Genomic DNA, 21745 nt, shown 5'->3' with positions numbered 1-21745 from the left:
TGTATCATGTTAGATCCGCTCGACATCCATTGCTTTCCTCCTCTCTAAGGTTCTCATAGTCATCATTGTCACCGACGTCCCACTGGGTCATTATTGTCACCAATGTCCCACTGGGTGTGAGTTTTCCTTGCCCTTATGTGGGCCTACCGAGGATGTCGTGGTGGTTTGTGCAGCCCTTTGAGACACTAGTGATTTAGGTCTATATAAGTAAACATTGATTGATTGATTGATTGATATGGAAACGGGGTTTTTATCATGTACAGTTGAAACTCCATTTACGAACGTCTCTATTTGTGAACTTTTCTTTCTACGAACCGGTACCAATGTCTCGGCGTACAACACTTCATTTTGTGTCCTGTGGAGACTTGCCATTTTGATGACATCACTTCCTCAACACGCGGGCGTGACCTTTTTGAAGAGGCGGGGCTCCCACATCACATCCTATTTACGTATTTAAGAGCAGCACTTATTGGCTCGTAAATATGGAAGAAACAAGTCTACAATTGCAACCATTATAAAAAAAGGACGTTTATAGAGTTGCTCACTTTGCCAAAGGGGTTAAATATCTGATCTAGGGCTGGGCGTTATATCGAATATACTCGATATATCGCGGGTTTGTCTCTGTGCGATATAGAAAATGACTATATCCTGATATTCCAGTATAAATTTTCGCGCAGTTGCTCATAACCTACTCAGTGGCTTAGTGGTTAGAGTGTCCGCCCTGAGATTGGTAGGTCGTGAGTTCAAATCCCGGCCGAGTCATACCAAAGATTATAAAAATGGGACCCATTACCTCCCTGCTTGGCACTCAGCATTAAGGGTTGGAATTGGGGGTTAAATCACAATAAATGATTCTCGGGCACGGCACCGCTGCTGCCCAATGCTCCCCTCACCTCCCAGGGGGTGATCAAGGGTGATGGGTCAAATGCAGAGAATAATTTTGCCACATCTCGTATGTGTGTGTGACAATCATTGGTGCTTTAACTTTAACTTTATAGCTGCGGGCATTACACATAAAACAAGCGCACCTTCTTACATACGTCACATAAGTATACGCCCTCGCGGAACAGAGAGTTAGCAGCATGGGTAACGTTAGCTGTAGAAAAGGTGGGAATCTGGTAACAAATGAAGGAAGAATTCATTCGCAAGACAGCTGCAGAGGGTCCATCGTCTGGCGGTGGTTTGGCTTCAAGCGGGAAGATGTCGAACAAACAACCATAATTTGTCAAGTGTGGGGCAAAAGCGTTGCTACAAAAAGTAGCATTACTCTTAATATGTAGCATCATTTGAAAAGTAACCCGCTAGAAAATGAAGTTTGCTTAAAACTCTGCATGTCAACATCTCCGTTCGGTGCCACACCAACAAAATGCAGAGGCAACCATTTCCACATCAACACCGTATGAAAAAAATAGGAAGGAGCTAACGTCCGCAATAACCTACCACATAGCGAAGGACATACACTATTTGATTTCCTATTATGCAGCTCATTTTTATTTGACAGTTATTGAAATATCTTGTGTGACATCATGCACAAAAGTGCACTTAATTTGTTTTAAACTGGTGTAGTGGTGTTCTGTACAAAAAGTGCACTTTAATTTAGTGTCGTTTTGATATGTGCACTCATAGCTTGTTTTAAAATGCCTCTGACAATCTCGCACTTTCTGTTTTGGAAATGACATGAATGTTTGTGCCACTGCTTAATAACTGTTTAATAAATACAGTTTTGGTCAATTGACTTAGTTGTGATTTCCCTCTCTGCATGAAAGTTTAAAATGAGCATATATTAATGCAGTATGAAAAAGAATGTTTTAATGTAGACACATAGAATCATCATACTGCTGTGATTATATGCATCAAGTTTTCTAATTAAGGCAAAGGCAAAATATGGAAATATATCGTGTATCGTGACATGGCCCAGAAATAGAGATATTAAAAAAAGGCCATATCGACCAGCCCTAATCCAAACAGAAAGTGCAAAACCAGATTGAAAAAATGTTGCTCGTGTGGATAAATGAGAAGCAGATAGCAGGAAATCGCATTTCAAAGGCTATAAATTGCGAAAAAGCTCGCCATTTGTGAAGTGAAGTGAATTATATTTATAAAGCGCTTTTACATAGTGAAACCCAATATCTCAGTTACATTCAAACCAGTGTGGGTGGAACTGGGAGCAGGTGGGTAAAGTGTCTCTCTCCCAAGGACACAACGGAAATGGCTAGGATGGCGGAAGCGGGGATCGAAACTGGAACCCTCAAGTTGCTGGCACGGCCACTCTTTCAACCGAGCAATACCGCCTGCGAATTGATGTCCAGAAGTGGCCATGCTGGAACCAGCGAAGAAGATCAATTTATGGCAAGTCGTGGGTGGTTGAAAATGTTTAAAAAGAGTAGTCGGCTTTTACCGTGTGGTGCGGCGTGGTGAGGCTCATGGCTTTGACAAAGCTGCCCAAGGGAAGTTTACCAACCACTTAGTTGGGCTTCTACTAGTTTTTTACTGCGATGAGACTGAGTTTTCTAAGGGGGAAAATAACCCTAAACAGACATAAAAAATAAACCTGAAAAGAAGGCACAACCGGGACACAAACCAATGAAGGATTGCCGTTTACAACTCTAAGACCGCCACAAGGTAAAAATAATTGTATTTTTGTTTTTTTGTAGCAACATGGTTGGTAATATTTGGAAAGTACCAAAGGGCAAAGGGACTTTTGTGTGTCCGCATTCATTGACAGTAAGCTGTTGCGTAGAGATGTCCGATAATATCGGACTGACGATATTATCGGCCGATAAATGCTTTAAAATGTATTATCGGAAATTATCGGTCTCGGTTTCAAAAAGTAAAATGTATGACTTTTTAAAACGCCGTTGTATGGAGTGGTACATGGACAAAGGGAGTAAGTACAGAGCAGTTGCGTCTCCCAGTCATACTTGCCAACCTTTCCGGGAGGCTCCTGAATTTCAGTGCCCGTCCCGAAAATCTTCCGGGGCAACCATTCTCCCCAATTTCCACCCAAAAAACAACATAGGGGGCGGGGCGTGCCTTAAGAGCACTGCCTTTGCGTGCCGGCCCAATCACATAATATCCACGGCTTTTCACACACACAAGTGAATGCAAGACATACTTGGTCAACAGCCGTACAGGTCACACTGAAGGTGGCCGTATAAACAACTTTAAGACTGTTACAAATATGCACCACACTGTCAACCCACACCAAACAAGAATGACAAACGCATTTCGGGAGAACATCCGCACCGTAACACAACAGAACAAATACCCAGAACCCTTGCAACACTAACTCTCCCAGGACGCTACAATATACACCCCGTGCTAACCCCTCCCCCGGCCCCACCCAACCCCAACCTGCTCATGCTCTCTCAGAGAGAGCATGTCCCAAATTCTAAGCTGCTGTTTTGAGGCATGTTACAAAAAATTATGCACTTTGTGATGTCAATAATAAATATGGCAGTGCCATGTTGGTATTTTTTTCCATAACTCGAGTTGATTTATTTTTGGAAAACCTTGTTACATTGTTTAATGCATCCAGCCGGGAATCACAACAAAATTAGGGCATAATAATGTGTTAATTCCACGACTGTTTACATCGGTTGATATCAAAATCGGTAATTATAGCTGGACAATATAGAAATATTGGCAAAAAAGCCATTAACAAACATCTCTAGTTGTTTGGATAAAAGAAGAGATCGTTGAGCCATTACTCCCTTGTTGTGTTGGTTTGAAACACACACGCACATGCACACACACACACAAAAAATTTAATATAATGGAAAATTGTTTTTATATTCATAATTTAATTCAAAACGTTAAACTTCCATAAGTTATGGCTCACAACTTAAACGATTTCAAGTATTTATTTATTTTGTTTGTAAATAATTCGGGCTTCCAGCTGCCAAAACCCACAAAAACAGGACTTCAAAAAATGTGAATACTGTGAAGAAATCAGTCAACATTTTCCAGGGCATGAACGTTTTAAACAGGATGTCACACACTACTCATCTACTAAACCGTGGGCTTCTACGAATTATCAAACAGAGAAGATTCATGAATCTGGCAGAGATCCAGGAAGAGTGGAATGAGGCGGGAGACGCATCCGGGAGATGGGCTACAACTGTCGGGTTCCTCGGGTCAAACCGATTCCGAACCTGAGCCAACAAAGGAAGAGTCTCAACTGGGCCAAGGAGAAGGAAGACTGGACTGTGGGCCAGTGTTTCAAGGTCCTCTTTTCCGATGACAGAAAAGTGTGCCTTTCATTCGGGAATCAAGGTCCAAGGGTTTGGAGAAAGACAGGGGTGAGAAACATAACACAAGATCCTTGAGGTCCAGTGCGAAATATCCACAGTCAGACAGGATTTAAGGTGCAATGTCCAGTGCAGGTGTTAGTAAACTCCATCCATCGAGCCATCCATCTTCTTCCGCTTATTGTATATGAGGTCGGGTCGCGGGGGCAGCAGCCAAAGCAGGGAAGCCCAGACTCTCCTCTCCCCAGCCACTTCGCCAGCTCTTCCTGGTCGATCCCGAGGCGTTCCCAGGCCAGCCGGGAGACATAGTCTTCTCAACGTGTCCGGAGTCTTCCCCGTCCCCGAAACAGCTCCCTAAGGAAGGTGTTCGGGTGGCATCGTGACCAGATGCCTGAACCACCTCATCTGGCTCGGCTTTACTTTGAGCTCCTTCCGGATGGCAGAGCTTCTCACCCTATCTCTAAGAGAGAGGCCCGCCACCCGGCGGAGAAAACTCATTTCGGCTGCTTGTACCCGTGATCTCGTCCTTTCGGTCATAACCCAAAGCTCATGACCATAGGTGAGGATGGGAACATAGATCGACTGGTAAATTGAGAGCTTTGCCTTACGGCTCAGCTCCTTCTTCACCACAACGGATCGATACAGCGTCCGCATTACTGAAGACGCCGCACCGATCTCACCATCCACTCTTCCCTCACTCGTGAACAAGACTCCGAGGTACTTGAACTCCTCCACTTGGGGCAAGTTCTCTTCCCCACCCCGGAGATGGCACTCCACCCTTTTCCGGGCGAGAACCATGGACTCGGATTTGGAGGTGCTGATTCTTATCCCAGTCGCTTCACACTTGGCTGCGAACCGATCCAGTGAGAGCTGAAAATCCTGGCCAGATGAAGCCATCAGAACCACATCATCTGCAAAAAGCAGAGACCTAATCCTGCAGCAACCAAACTGGATCCCCTCAACGCACTGACTGTGCCTAGAAATTCTGTTCATACTGTAAAAGTTATAAACACAATCGGTGACAATTGGCAACCTTGGCGGAGTCCAACCCTCACTATTAGTAAACTCTTGTTTTCTTAAATCCAAGTTCACCGCATCAGTCTACGAAAATATTTTAGAGGACTTCATGATTCCTTCTGCTGAGGATCTTAATGGAGATGCAGATTTAATTTCCCAGCAGGACTCGGCCTCTGCCCATACCGCCAGAGGCCCCCAAAACAAGGTTTGATGCCCGTTGCATCACAGTGCTTGACTGGCCAGCCAACTCGCCTGACCTAAACCCTATTGAGAATTTGTGGGTTATTATCAAGAGAAAAATGAGGGCCACCGGACCCAAAAACAAAGACGAGCTGACAGCAAGCATCAAGGAAATCCAGTCTTCCATAACTCTCAACCAATGCCGCAGGCTGATTGCCTCAATGCCACAGCACATGGAGGCAGTGATTAAGGCAAAGGGATTCCCTACAAAGTATTGAAGATTGACACATCGTTTTGAAAGAACCCTATTTTGATTAATTTGATTTGGTCCTAATTGTCAAAAACTGAGGAGTAAATGGTTATTTCTTCCCAGTATTCTAATTCTTTGAAATCCTGTTTTCGTGGGTTTTATGAGCTGGAAGCCCAAATTATGTACAAACAAAAAAACTAAATACTTGAAATCGTTTAAGTTGTGGGCCCTGAATCTATAATTTATGAACGTTTAACGTTTTGAATGGAATTTTCGAAATAAATACACTTTTACAGGATATTCAATTTTTTTGGAAAGGGTTTGTAGGGCTGGGAGATATGGGGGAAAAAATATTCCCGATTAAGTTTTTCATATTGTCCGATCTCAATTAATATAACAATGTTTAATTTTTTTTGTTAAAGGCAGATTGTACCGTGCAGTAAGTGGGACCCGTTTCCAGTGAGGGTTGGACTCCGCCAAGGCTGCCCTTTGTCACCCATTCTGTTCATAACTTTTATGGACAGAATTTCTAGGCGCAGTCAGGGCACTGAGGGTATCTGGTTTGGTGGCTTTCTGATTAGGTCTCTGCTTTTTGCAGATGATGTGGTCCTGATGGATTCATCTGACCAAGATCCTCAGCTCTCACTGGATCGGTTCACAGCAGAGTGTGAAGCGAATGGGATTGGAATCAGCACCTCCAAGTCCGAGTCCATGGTTTTCACGCGGAAAAGGGTGGAGTGCCATCTCCGGGTTGGGGAGGAGATCTTTTCCCAAGTGGAGGAGTTCAAGTACCTCGGAGACTTGTTCCCGAGTAAGGGAAGAAGACTTCGCATCACTGAAGACTGGCGTCTTCAGTGATGCGAAGACTGTATGGATCCGTTGTGGTGAAGAAGGAGCTGAGTCGGAAGGCAAAGCTCTCAATTTACCGGTCGATCTACGTTCCCATCCTCACCTATGGTTATGAGCTTTGGGTTATGACCGAAAAGAGAAGATCTCGGGTACAAGTGGCCGAAATGAGTTTCCTCCGCCGGGTGGCGGGGTTCTCCCTTAGAGATAGGGTAAGAAGCTCTGTCATCCGGGAGGAGCTCAAACTAAAGCCGTTGCACCTCCACATTGAGAGGAGCCAGATGAGGTGGTACGGGCATCTGGTCAGGAAGCCACCCGAACGCCTTAGGGTTGGGCAGGAGATCTTGCCCCGAGTGGGGGAGTTCAATTACCTAGGAGTCTTGTTCACAAGTGAGGGAAGAGTGGATCGTGAGGTCGACAGGCGGACCGGTGCGGCGTCTTCACCAGTGTGGACGCTGTATCGATCCGTTGTGGTGAAGAAGGAGCTGAGCCGGAAGGCAAAGCTCTCAATTTATGGGGCGGCATGGCGTAGTGGGTAGAGCGGCCGTGCCAGAAACCTGAGGGTTGCAGGTTTGCTTCCCACCTATTGACATTCAAGTCGCTGCTGTTGTGTCCTTGGGCAGGACACTTCACCCTTTGCCCACGGTGCCCAGGGCAACTGTGGCTACTGATGTAGCTTACCACCACCAGGTGTGAATGAATGATGGGTTCCTACTTCTCTGTGAGCGATTTGAGTATCTACCAATAGAAAAGCGCGATATAAATCTAATCCATTATTATTATCATTATAATTTACCAGTCGATCTACATTCCCATCCTCACCTATGGTCATGGGCTTTGGGTTATGGCCGAAAGGACGAGATCACGGGTACAAGCGGCCGAAATGAGTTTCCTCCGTCGGGTGGCTGGGCTCTCCCTTAGAGATAGGGTGAGAAGCTTTGCCATCCGGGAGGAGCTCAAACTAAAGCTGCTGCTCCTCCACATCAAGAGGAGCCAGATGAGGTGGTACAGGCATCTGGTCAGGATGCCACCCGAACACCTCCCTACAGAGGTGTTTCGGGCACGTCCGACCGGTAGGAGGCCACAAGGAAGACCCAGGACATGTTGGGAGGACTATGCCTCCTGGCTGGCCTGGGAATGCCTTGGGATCCCCCAGGAGGAGCTGGACGAAATTGCTAGGGAGAGGGAAGTCTGGGCTTCCCTGCTTAGGCTGCTGCCCCTGCAACCCGACCTCGGATAAGCGGAAGAAGATGGATGGATGGATGGATGTCCCGTGCAGGATTATACCGAGTACGGTTGCATCCCCACGGCTTACGACCGCAGTATCTTGTAACAGACATGTCTGCCATGGAGGTAAAATATGGTAAGAGCTGACAAGTGTCATTTTGTTCATAACTATAATTGTGTTTATAAGTGGTGCAACAGAACAGGTAACCCACGCTTTGGCCTGTACCTCGGTTTTAATGCCACAGTTTTGCTTTTTTTTCGGTACATTTTGCAGGAGCAGAGAGAACAACAAGTTATTTTGTTATTTTGCTTGTCATCACAAAATTCATTCTGCAGTAAATACTATAAGACTATAATTAGGGATGTATATCGTTAAGATTGTATCGATACAATACTCTTGTCGATATTCGTTACCAGTATTAATCGGTACTACAGTACAGGCCAAAAGTTTGGACACACCTTGAATGAATGAATGAATGAATGAAGGGTTTAAATGAATGAATGGTTTATTTTTTGAGCCATGCAAACAAAACAAGAGAATGAGATAAAATACAAAAGAAATATATAGATACATTATTTTTACACCTACATTGAAAACATTACATGTGACTAATCTTTTGCAGATGTCAAGATTGGCTCAAAAGGGAGTGGGAAGAAGTAAACTTATTAGGTCCCACCCCAATACATATACAATATATAATACAATAATATATATAATTCAATTCAGTGGTTGCTGTTATATATTGTCTGTATAAAATACATTTAAATTCACACACACTTACATATATACATATGTACACACACATATGTACACAACACACACCTATATACAATTCATATATATATATATATATTTATATATATATACACACATACATATATATACACACATAATCACATACATACACACATGCATATACCCAAAATACACACATATCCACCACACACACACACAAACACACCTATATAAATACTATAAATATAATAGTATATATAATATACACTTTTGTCTAAACATTATTAACAGTTTATGGTGCCTATGGGAACAAACTTTCATTTTGACTGTGATAGTAGTGGTTAATAGTGGATCCGTGGCTGTGGAGCTACTGCCCCTGATCAACAGGACCTGAGGACCACTCTTGCTATGTGTCCTATGCTGTGCATTAAAGGAGACAAGGGGAGCCCCCTGCCAGAGGAGTTATCCACGAACATAAGATCCCCCACTCGCCTGCCCTGTACTCCAGATAGTGTACTTATTATGTGTCCTATGCTGTGCATTAAAAGAGACGAGGGGAGCCCCCTGCCAGAGGAGTTATCCACGAACATAAGATCCCCCACTCGCCTGCCCTGTACTCCAGATAGTGTACCCAAATCCCTTTTCTTAGTTTCCACCGGCACCAATTCTTTAGTCAGAATTCATATTTGTTTTTACATTTGCAGAAAATTAGTATTACTCAAATTGCATATAGGATTGTTTGTGTACACACACACACACACGCACACACAATTCAATGTATTCCTGTTATTGGTACTAATTCATATAGTTTAACTAGTTGGGTGATTTCATAGAAGTAATAATAATAATGATAGTATCAACAATGACTAAACAATAATAATATCGATAATGATAACAATAATAATAACAATATGAACAATAGCAATAGCAATGGCAATAAATGATGACAATAATACATATAAAATAATGAAGATGATGATGATGATGATAATAACAACAACAATAGTAAGAATAATAATCATTATTAGCCAGTGATGGAGTTTAACACTTAGGCATCCATGTTCACATTCATATACATTGCCCATACCATTTATTTGTATCTTGTTTTGAACTGATGGACATTTGGACATTGCTTGAGCCCCACATCCAATCCGTTCCAAAGTTTCACTCCACGCACAGACACACACAAACTTCTCATTCAATGGGTTTTTGTTTATTTTCATGACAATTTAAATTGAAGATTGTAGAAAATGCTACAATCTACATGATTTTTGACCACTGACAAAATAATAATAACAATAAACTAACATGTTCCATCTACACTTATGTTCAAATGTAATAATCACTTGTTTTTTTCTTGTTTGGATACTTTACATTAGTTTTGAATGATACCAGAAATTTAGGTATCGATCCGATACAAAGTAGTTAAAGTATCATAAATTGGTTACATTCAAAGGTGTAAAGGTACGCATTTCCTGAGTGTATAAACATAATAGAAATTTTCAAAAAGGAAAAAATATTTTGTGACTATAGAAAATATACCGATGTAATCATAGTGGTATCGACTAGATACGCTCCTGTACTTGGTATCATTACAGTGGATGTCAGGTGTAGATCCACCCGTGGCGTTTGTTTACATTGTGTTGCCGGTGAGCTTACGGTGTGTAGTGAAGCATGTTTAACCATTCCTTGTCCTGCAGGGATGATACTTGTAAGAAACTTACTTTATTTGTCGCCATGGAGGCGAGGATTATTGAGTTAAAAGTCGCTAAGACACTGCCGACTGCAGCAGGATGCGAGCCATGTCTTAAAGCACCTCTTCCTGAGGGTGTTTCAGTGTTATATCTTCACCTTTATCGTTAGTTTTTTAAGCAAAAATGGGTCTGTTCTCTCATTTCTGTCTACACACTGTGTCTGCTTGTAAGTACTCCGTGATTATGCGCTGCCGAACATGCTCATTTGCCCGTAGTCGCAGTAATGTCACGATGTCACGACGATGCCAGTCATGCTCATTTCTATAAAAAAGGGGGGCGGTATAGTACAGAATTTGATTACGAGTATCGGTGTACCTTACAACCCTGGAAGGGACTCTTGTCGAGGCTAGAACATACTACATGTTTACAATGATTTTTTTTTTAATAGAGAACTCTGCTTCACACTTTCACCATGAATTGATTAACGTGGACCCTGACATATTCTCTAAAGGCCTTCTGGCCACATGCGTGGACAACACTTTTTAGCTCTTATTTCCAAAATTGTGTACACTACTGAATTGGGGTCTTATGGCCGCTTATGTGGACACTTATACTACCATCTGGTGGTGTCAGAAGAGTATAACATGCAATGGAATTTGGAAAAAAAGGTGTAAAAATAAAAATTAGTATGTCACTACAAATGAAGTATACGTTTGTGTACTTATGGACTAAGTACATTATATCAAAAGATGATTTTTTGTTTTTATTCTAATTAGGGTCCATCCATCCATTTACTACCGCTTATTCTCTTTGGGGTCGCGGGGGCGCTGGTGCTTATCTCAGCTACAATTGGGCAGAAGGCGGCGTACACCCTGGACAAGTCGCCACCTCATCGCAGGGCCAACACAGATAGACAGACAACATTCACACTCACATTCACACACTAGGGCCAATTTTAATGTTGTTAATCAACCTATCCCCAGGTGCATGTCTTTGGAAGTTAGAGGAAGCCGGAGTACCCGGAGGGAACCCACACATTCACGGGGAAGACATGCAAACTCCACACAGAAAGATCCCGAGCCCGGGATTGAACCCTGACTTCTCAGGACCTTCGTATTGTGAGGCAGACGTACTAACCCCTCTGCTACCGTGAAGCCCTAATTAGGGTCCAAAAAGCCCAAATAGCAAAGAGAAGAAAAAAAAATCATGTAAAAAAAAACAGCTTGGGCCTTAAGAGATTAATTGATAAACTTATTTGGGTGTTACCATTTAGTGGTCAATTGTACGGAAAATGTACTTGTGGTGGGCGTGGCCTGCGGACCTGCAGCGAAGCAGAGTATGGCAGAACCGGCTTCGAGAATAGAGACAAGTGCGTAGCTCAGTGGTTCTCAACCTTTTTTCATTGATGTACCCCCTGTGAACATTTTTTTTAATTCAAGTACCCCCTAATCAGAGCAAAGCATTTTTGTATTTTAAAGAAGTAAAATACAGCCCTATGTCATCAGTTTCTGATTCATTAAATTGTATATAACAGTGCAAAATATTGCTCATTTGTAGTGGTTTTTCTTGAACTATTTGGAAGAAAGATATAAAAATAACTAATAACTTGTTAAAAAATAAACAAGTGATTCAATTATAAATAAAGATTTCTACACATGGAAGTAATCATCAACTCAAAGTGCCCTCTTTGGGAATTGTAATAGACATCCATTTGGATTCATGAACTAAATTCTAAACATTTCTTCACAAAAAAAGAAATCTATAACATCAATATTTATGGAACATGTCCACAAAAAAATCTAGCTGTCAACAATGAATATAGCATTGTTGTATTTCGTTTCACATTTTATGAACTTACATTCATATTTTGTTGAAGTTAATAAATATATTCATAAAGGATTTTTTAATTGTTGATATTTTTCAATAAATATATTTATAAAGAATTTTTGAATTGTTGCTATTTTTAGAATATTTAAAAAAAATCTCACGTACCCCTTGGCATACCTTCAAGTACACCCAGGCGTACGCATACCCCTATTTGAGAACCATTGGCGTAGATGACACAGCTAAGAGTTTTTGTCTAATCCCCTGTCGCTCTGTTAAAGGCAGCAGTCAGGAAGGAGAGGAGGAGTTGTTGATGGCGGTTGGCGAAGCACGAGGGGAGCGAGAGCAAGACAGACCACTCTTAGGGAAACCGTTCATGTGCTTGATCGAGGAAAGACAATTGCTGGAAAGCACGTGAAGACTTTGCACGACCTGGCTTTTATTGTAAAATAAACATTGTTGACCCTGAAAAAGAGTGGTGATGTCGGTGACTGGTGGTCCAGAGAACCTACAAGGAAGCGACTTCTACAGTACTGTACTGTGCAATCGACTAATAAAAGTTTCAATCTATCAATCAATTCACCATACAAACTTTTCGGTTTACGAACCATGTTCAAGAACTAATTAAGGTCATGAATCAAGGTTCCAAACTATTTTATTATTTGCCATTATAGTTAGTGACTTCTTTTTATATTTAAAGGCAAGTTGGACCCATGTGTTTTTTTATTTAATTGGGGTTTCAAGCTAAAAACACTGAAATTAAAGGCCTACTGAAATGAGATTTTCTTATTTAAACGGGGATAGCAGGTCCATTCTATGTGTCGTACTTGATCATTTCGCAATATTGCCATATTTTTGCTGAAAGGATTTAGTAGAGAACGTCCACAATAAAGTTTGCGACTTTTGGTCGCTAACAGAAAATCCCTGCCTTTACCGGAAGTCGCAGACGATGACGTCATATGATGGCTCCTCACATATTCCCATTGTTTTTAATGGGAGCCTCGAACAAAAAGAACTATTCGGACCGAGAAAACGACAACTTCCCCATTAATTTGAGCGAGGATGAAAGATTCGTGTTTGAGGATATTGATAGCAACGGACTCGAAAAAAAAAAAGGGGGGAAAAAAGGCGATTGCATTGGGACGGATTCAGATGTTTTTAGACACATTTACTAGGATAATTCTAGGATATCCCTTATCTTTCTACTGTGTTGCAAGTGTTTTAGTGAGTTTAACAGTACCTGATAGTCGGAGGTGTGTGTCCACGGGTGTCATGACGCCAATGTCTCAGGGAAGTCGACGGCAGCTTTATGGACGGGGCAAGCTCAGCTGATCTTCGGTAAGAAGCGACTTTTTACCACAATTTTCTCACCGAAACCTGCTGGTTGACATTCGGTCGGGATCCATGTTCGCTGTGATCCATAGTAAAGTTTCACCTCCGGGAATTTTAAACAAGGAATCACCGTGTGTTTGTGTGGCTAAAGGCTAAAGCTTCCCAACTCCATTTTTCTAATTTGACTTCTCCAATATTAATTGAACACATGGCAAAAGATTCAGCAACACAGATGTCCAACATACTGTGTAATTATGTGGTTAAAGCAGACGACTTTTAGCTGTGTGTGTGCAGCGCTCATATTTCCTAACAGCCCATGACGTCACGCGTACACGTCATCATTACACGACGTTTTCAAGAAGAAACTCCCGGGAAATTTAAAATTGCAATTTTCTAAACTAAAAAGGCCGTATTGGCATGTGTTGTAATGTTAATATTTCATCATTGATATAAAAACTATCAGCCTGCGTGGTGGGTAGTAGTGGGTTTCAGCAGGCCTTTAAATACCTGTTTCTCACTTAGCTAAGAGAAATTCAAGACAGTAAAATTGGTAATTAAAAATTGTTTCTGTTGCAAGTTACTGTATTTATAGGGACAAAAGGGTCAATATCTGAATGACTAAAGATTGGAGGATGGCGGTAAGTTGATGAGGTAGTTGTGCACATCCGGATATTGTAGAACGACGGAACTTCATCCTTCATGATGGCTGATTTGATAAACTGAAAAGCAGGCCAAGTGCATTACAGTAGTCAGCTATGTTTAACCAATTATTTGTCTTGTTGTATCGTTCAGTATCTGTATGTCCATGCAGTGGCTTGAAGCCGTGCAAGTACCATTTATTTTAGCTGCTGCTTCTCTTGCCTGCATGGCGAAAAAAAGCTGAAAATTGTTGCCATATTTGTAATTTTACCCGGTTATCCTTCCAGTCTATAATCCTGATAGATATCGCAGCTGGTTAAGTATGGGTATGTTTTATTCATCAATTTGCTACCTGGTGTTGATCCTCTACCATGAATTGATTAACATGGACCCCGACCAAAAAGTTCTATTTTGGTTTCATCTGACCACATGACATTCTCCCAATCCTCTGCTGTATCATCCATGTATCCATTTTGGTATAAACTCAACTCGTCGTGTTTGGAGGAAGAAGAATACTGAGTTGCATCCCAAGAACACCACACCTACTGTGAAGCATGGGGTGGAAACATCATGCTTTAGGGCTGTTTTTCTGCTAAGGGGACAGGACGATTGATCCGTGTTAAGGAAAAAATGAATGGGGCCATGAATCGTGAGATTTTCAGCCAAAACCTCCTTCCATCAATGAGAGCTTTAAATGGTTGAGCAAATACTTATTTTCCACCATAATTTACAAATAAATTATTCAAAATTCCTACAATGTGAATTCCTGGATTTTTTTTCCACATTCTGTCTCTCACAGTTGAAGTGTACCTATGATGAAAATTACAGACCTCTGGCATCATTTTAAGTGGGAGAACTTGCACAATCGGTGGCTGACTAAATACTTTTTTGCCCCACTGTACCTAAATAGCTACGTTTTTCAGCTTGTGCATTTTTGTAGCCCAAAAACAACCTTTCTATTGATAGATTGGAAGAAAAAGGACTGTAGATTTACGGACTTCATGCAGTTTTTTTTTTTTCTTTCTTTCGCCCGGGATACAATCAATCCTCGTGTATTACCTCGCTATCAAAGAAGTGGTGGTTGAACATGTTGTAATGACAGAACTCATCCTGGCTGTAAAACTGGGCATATCTGGGAAAAATGAGAAAAGCACAGTTAGCATTGATAAGCGAGAAAACGTTTCAAAACAATTTACTTTTTTTCTTCAAGAAGTGGGCAATTCCACCCATCCATTGTTGATCCGATCCAATCCAATCCAATCCAATCCACTTTATTTATATAGCACATTTAAACAACAATAACGTTTCCAAAGTGCTGCACAGCCATGTTAAAAACAATATTAAAAAAACAATATTATGCTCCACCAATGACTGAATAAAAACAAAAAACAAAAAAACAAAAAATATAAAACCAATATAAAAAAATACATTAATACAATCATTCCACAGTATTTCACATTTCTGTGTTACAATCACACCTGTCTACTCGGGGGTGTAATGGTAGGCTGTAATCATGGTTCCGTATGATAAAAACTTTTTGAGGGTCAAAGATTTTCTCATGCACAAATGTACTACTGTTTGACGATACAATGTTGACTGGGTTGGCAGACCTTTTTTCTAATCATCCGGGTGGGCTCTTTTTCCCCCCCTGGAACTGTCTTATATTTTGAAATGCGAGGTCTAAGTACAATGGCAGTTGAATATACATCAGTGGTTTTATTTAGAGGTGTCCAAAAATGGCTTTTTTGCCGATATCCGATATTGTCCAACTCTTAATTACCGATTCCGATATCAACCAATACCGATATAAACAGTTGTGGAATTAACACATTATTATGCTTAATTTTGTTGTGATGCCCCGCTGGATGCATTAAACAATGTAACAAGATTTTCCAAAATAAATCAACACAAGTTATGGAAAAAAGAGAAGCTCTATAGAGATGACGATTTCATTTTCCAGCACGATCTGGCACCTACCCACAGTGCCAAAACCACCAGTAATGGGTGTACTGGCCATGGCATTACTGTCCTCAATTGACCTGCCAACTCCCCTGACCTGAACCCCATGGAGAATTTGTGGGGTATTGTGAAGAAGAAGCTGAAAGACACCAGACCCAATAATGCAAATGAGCTAAATGCCACTATTGAAGCATCCTGGGCATCCATAACACCTCAGCAATGCTACAGGCTGATTGCCTCCATGCAGCCCCACATTGATGCAGTAATCCGTGCAAAAGGATTCCCAACCAAGTACTGAGTGCATTAATTGACATTTTCAAATATTTGATTTTGTTTTGCAGTTATCAATCTTTTTTTTTACTTGGTCCGAGGAAATATTCTAATTTTTTGAGATAGGATTTTTGAGTTTTCTTAAGCTGTATGCCATAGTCAGCAAAATTAAAATAAAAGGCTCGCAATATTTCAGTTGATGTGAAATGAATCCAGAATGTATGACATTTTCATGTTTTTAGTTCCATTACAGAAAATACAGGACTTTATCACAATATTCAAATTTTCTGAGACAGTCCTGTATAGTCGACTAATAAAGTAAACAATAACATACTCCTCCTTTAGTACAAGACTGCCTGGTATACTGTATAACAGGGAATTATAAACTGGGCTCAATCTGCCCTGCTCTAACGTATCTGTACGAGTAACACAAATGTGCTGCAAGCTAGTGGTGAGTGCTTGAAGTGGCCTAGCAGTCAGTCAGAGCTTCTGAAATGCTGCATGGAGACAGGGCACCTCTGTTCATTGCAAACTGCAAAGTACTGTATGCACCATGCAGGGCAGACTAGCCACCGCAGCTTTTGCCATACTGCGTTGTCCCTGACCACAACGTGAGCTTTTGCCTTGGGGTGGTTTTTGTTGTATTTTTGTTTTTTCTCAGCGGAGTCTTTAAGCGACAATTGTGTGGTACTACTTTTTTTCTGTTTGCTTTTCATCCATTTTCCGCTTGTATTCATCGGGTATCTCCTTATGATTCTTGAAGAGGTGGGAGATCAAGTTGCTCGTATTAAAGGAAGACGTCTTGGTTCCTCCTCGCATAACCAACTTTTTGCAGTCATTACAAATTGCCAGTTTTTTTATCCGTCAGAGAACACTTTAAAATAATCCCAAACCATTTTGTTAGTCAGTCACCGAGCGAGCTCGCTTGTTAGCCACGACTAAAGCAACGGCACCAACACACTCTTGTTGTTAATATGGTCCGCTCGCGGCAGTTTGATGAGGTCATCAAGCATCGCCAGTAAACTTCTCATGCTGCGGTCGTGTTGCAACTCCTGTGCTGTGTGGGAGAGGAGAGAGGGGAGGGGGGAAAGGCTGCTGACTGGGAGACGCAACTGCTTCTATACCACTCCAGAAAACAGCGGCGTTTTAAAAAGTCATAAATTGTACTTTTTGAAACCGATAATTTCCGATATTACGATTTAAAGCATTTATTGGCAGTCCGATATTATCGGACAACTCTAGTTTTAATGATATAGCAAATGGGGCCGAATAAGTTTTTTTTTCGAGGAAACCAATATATATAAGGTTCCCTATGGAAGTATTTTTGTAGCAAAAGTATTTGCAAACGCAATCTGTGCGTGTGTGTGTAATCAGTTGTCTGTTTTAAGTTGTCAGTCCAAAGGATTTGTCAGTGTGTAAAATAATGTGTGTGCGCGTATTTAGATGCTTGTTAAGCAGGAACCCGCTATTGACTGTCTTTTAACACGTAACTTTTCCGACACTTGTATGACTCGTTTGTCTGTACAGCGAATTAAACGTGTAAAAAGGACATGTCTGGAGCTCCCCCTTGCCAATCCTTATACTCACCACAAGTAAGCGACTTGCAGTATTGGCGTTAAAGGCCTACTGAAATGAGATTTTCCTATTTAAACGGGGATAGCAGGTCCATTCTATGTGTCATACTTGATCATTTCGCGATATTGCCATATTTTTGCTGAAAGGATTTAGTAGAGAACATCGACGATAAAGTTCGCAACTTTTGATCACTAATAGAAAAGCCTTGCCTGTACCGGAAGTCGCAGACAATGACATCACCCGTGTGAGGGCTCCTCACATCCTCACATTGTTTTTAATGGGAGCCTCCAACAAAAAGTGCTATTCGGACCGAGAAAACAACAATTTCCCCATTAATTTGAGCGAGGATGAAAGATTTGTGTTCAAGGATATTGATAGCGAAGGGCTAGAAAAAAATAAAAAATAAAATCAAGTAAAAAAAAATAAAAACGCGATTGCATTGGGACGTATTTAGATGTTTTTAGACACATTTACTAGGATAATTCTGGGAAATCCCTTATCTTTCTATTGTGTTGCTAGTATTTTAGTGCGTTTATTAGTACCTGATAGTTGTAAGGGTGTCTTAAAGCCAGTGTCTGAGGGAAGTCGACGGCAGCTGTATGGACGGCACAAGCTCAGCTGATCTCCGGTAAGTGGCGACTTTTTACCACAATTTTCTCATCGAAAACTGCTGGTTGACATTTAGTCGGGATCTATGTTCGCTTGATCGCTCTGATCCATAGGAAAGCTTCACCTCCGGGAATTTTAAACAAGGAATCACCGTGTGTTTGTGTGGCAAAGGCTAAAGCTTCCCAACTCCATCTTTCTACTTTGACTTCTCCGCTATTAATTGAACAAACTGCAAAAGATTCAGCAACACAGATGTCCAAAATATTGTGTAATTATGCGGTTAAAGCACACGACTTTTAGCTAATATTTCCTTACAGTCCGTGACGTCACGCGTACTCGTCATCATTCCGCGACGTTTTCAACAAGAAACTCCCGGGAAATTTAAAATTGCAATTTAGTAAACTAAAAAGGCCGTATTGGCATGTGTTGCAATGTTAATATTTCATCATTGATATATAAACTATCAGACTGCGTGGTCGGTAGTAGTGGGTTTCAGTAGGCCTTTAAAGCCATGAACAATGGACTTTTCATCACTTGCTGTAAACAAAAGTTTAGCAGTAACTTAGTTGTCAGAAGTATTTTTCTTTAGGGATGTCCGATAATATCGGACTGCCGATATTATCGGCCGATAAATGCTTTAAAGTGTAATAACAAAATTATCGGTACACTGCAAAAAGTCAGTGTTCAAAAACAAGGAAAAAAAATACAAAAATTAAGGGTATTTTATTTGAACTCAGCATAAATATCTGCCAATAGAACAAGACAGTTTGGCTTGTCTAGGCTTTCCAAAACAAGTAAAGCTAGCTAACCTCAATGAACCCAAAAATACCTTCCATCCATCCATTTTCTACCGCTTATTCCCTTTTGGGGTCGCGGGGGGCGCTGGCACCTATCTCAGCTACAATCGGGCGGAAGGCGGGGTACACCCTGGACAAGTCGCCACCTTATCGCAGGGCCAACACAGATAGACAGACAACATTCACACTCACATTCACACACTAGAAAAATACCTTAAAATAAGTATATTCTCACTAATAACAACTGTACTACTATCGGTGTACATATTTTCTATTGTTTCATTAAAAAAAAACAGCAAAGTCTAATGTGGCTGTCATCTGTTTTAATTATGAGACAATTGTGTCAAAGTCATGTTATTTTTGAAATAAGAACTTAATAATTTAAAAAAGTAGTTTTATACTTGTGAGTGTTGATGACACAGCTTTCCAACAGTTGATATTCTAGTTTCAAGTATGTTTTACTCAATATAAGTCATCAAATCAAACAAGCTGTATTATCTTACTGAGATCATTTAGGAATAAAACCCTTAAAACAAGTAAAACACTAACATAAAATCTGCTTAGTGAGAAGAATTATCTTATCAGACAGCAAAAAAACAAAAATCATCCTTATTTGAGATATTTCATCTTACTTAAATTTCAGTTTTTGCAGTGTATCAGCTTCATAATTATCGGTATTGGTTTCAAAAAGTAAAATTTATGACTTTTTAAAACGCCGCTGTGTACACGGACGTAGGGAGAGCGCCAATCATCCTTAAAGGCACTGCCTTTGCGTGACGGCTCAGTCACATTATATCTACCGCTTTTCACACATGCAAGTGAATACAAAGCATACTTGGTCAACAGCCATACAGGACACACTGAGGGTGGCCGTATAAACAACTTTAACACTGTTACAAATATGCGCTACACTGTGAAACCACACCAAACAAGAATGACAAACACATTTCAGGAGAACATCTGCACCGTAACACAACATAAACACAACAGAACAAATACCCAAAACCCCTTGCAGCACTAACTCTTCCGGGACGCTACAATTTACAGCCCCCCCATCCCCCCGCTACTCAACCCCAACCACCTCAACCTCCTCATTCCATGCTGTAGTTTTGAGGCATGTTAAAAGGGAACATTATCACCAGACCTATGTAAGCGTCAATATATACCTTGATGTTGCAGAAAAAAAGACCATATATTTTTTTAACCGATTTCCGAACTCTAAATGGGTGAATTTTAAACGCCTTTCTATTATTTGCTCTCAGAGCGATGGCGTCACAACGTTACGTCACCTAGGTATTCAATCCGCCATTTTCTCAAACACATTAGATTAGATTAGATAGTACTTTATTTATTCCGTCAGGAGCGTTCCTTCAGGAAAATTACAGTTTTCAGCACAATCCCATTCAAGATCAGACAAACATTACAGGGAGACAGAACAGGATCGCTGACGGGTCTGCCGGCTTCCAGCGCCCCTTACAAAAAAGATGACATACAGGTAAACAAGGGGGGTGTGTGTGTGTGTAAAATAAAATTTAAAAATCGGTCTTAGCCTAGGCCCTGGAATGGGGGTGCAGACTGAGGCCAAGGGGAAAAAAAAAAAAAAAATAAATAAATAAATAAACAACAACAACTCATAGCCATAGTACACATCCCTCTTCCATGTGTGTAAGAGGGAAACATCAAACATCAAAGAGCACATAGGACATTATAGACATTAAAGCAGCAGATACAACCAGACACTTCTGCATACAGCTATGAATAAAAAGTAAAATAAACATATCCACTGTGGTGGCCTCTGCGGTGTTCCACGCCATCGTCTGCTGGGGTGGACGGAGCATGGCCAGAGACAGGAGCAGATCCAACAAGGCAACCAAGAAGGCCGACAACACTCTCAGCCAGTGTCCAGTCCGCATGGATGAGCGAGGATACGTCCAAGGTGACTGATGTGTCCGACACCTGCTCACCCAGTCAAGACACCGCGAAGACTCTCTGTCCCAGTAGCTCAGTGCTAGCTCCACAGTCCTGTCCCCTCATCCGCATCTCCTCCAGTCCCTCCAAACAGACTCTGGTGTAGCAGAGACCCTGCAGCTGGTCTCCATGGCCAAAAGGCTCCCGGGAGGCAGATCCAAAAGTCCACAAAAAAAAGCACCACAGAGGTCACGAAAGTGCCACCCCTTGTCACACAGTCCCAAAGGGTCCCGGACCAAAATGCAAAAAAATATAAAAACACATGAAAACAAGAGGGAAACACAAAAGGATGACACAAGAGCACAGAGCTCCTGCCTACAGCAGCCACTACAGCAGCGCCATCTTGGAAAAAAAAAACAAAAAACATCACCATTATAACCATCAAGTCAAATCAGCTCTGTTATTTTCCGTTTTTTCGACAGTTTTCCGTACCCTGGAGACATCATGCCTTGTGGGTGTGTTGTCGGAGGGTGTAACAACACGGTCAGGGACAGATTCGAGTTGATTTACATAGAGTGTGCATTGATTAGCATGCTATTTGGGCTAGCTGTATGTACATTTGTAGCTATATT

At 41.3% G+C, this 21745-nt stretch overlaps 1 protein-coding gene across 1 annotated transcript in view; it reads right to left on the bottom strand.

The window, feature by feature from the left end:
- zcchc4 (zinc finger, CCHC domain containing 4) overlaps nt 1-21745 on the bottom strand; it is a 67016-nt gene that overhangs the window by 25703 nt on the left and 19568 nt on the right. The window contains exon 6 of the mRNA XM_061913925.1: nt 15055-15127. Within this exon, the coding sequence (XP_061769909.1) occupies nt 15055-15127 (73 nt within the window). The remainder of the gene's footprint in view (nt 1-15054; nt 15128-21745) is intronic.

The sequence above is a fragment of the Nerophis ophidion genome, linkage group LG10 (assembly GCF_033978795.1).
Source record: "Nerophis ophidion isolate RoL-2023_Sa linkage group LG10, RoL_Noph_v1.0, whole genome shotgun sequence".
NCBI classification, from domain to species: domain Eukaryota; kingdom Metazoa; phylum Chordata; class Actinopteri; order Syngnathiformes; family Syngnathidae; genus Nerophis; species Nerophis ophidion.
Note: the sequence above shows the minus strand (reverse complement) of the source record. Positions and strands in the feature narration are given on the sequence as shown.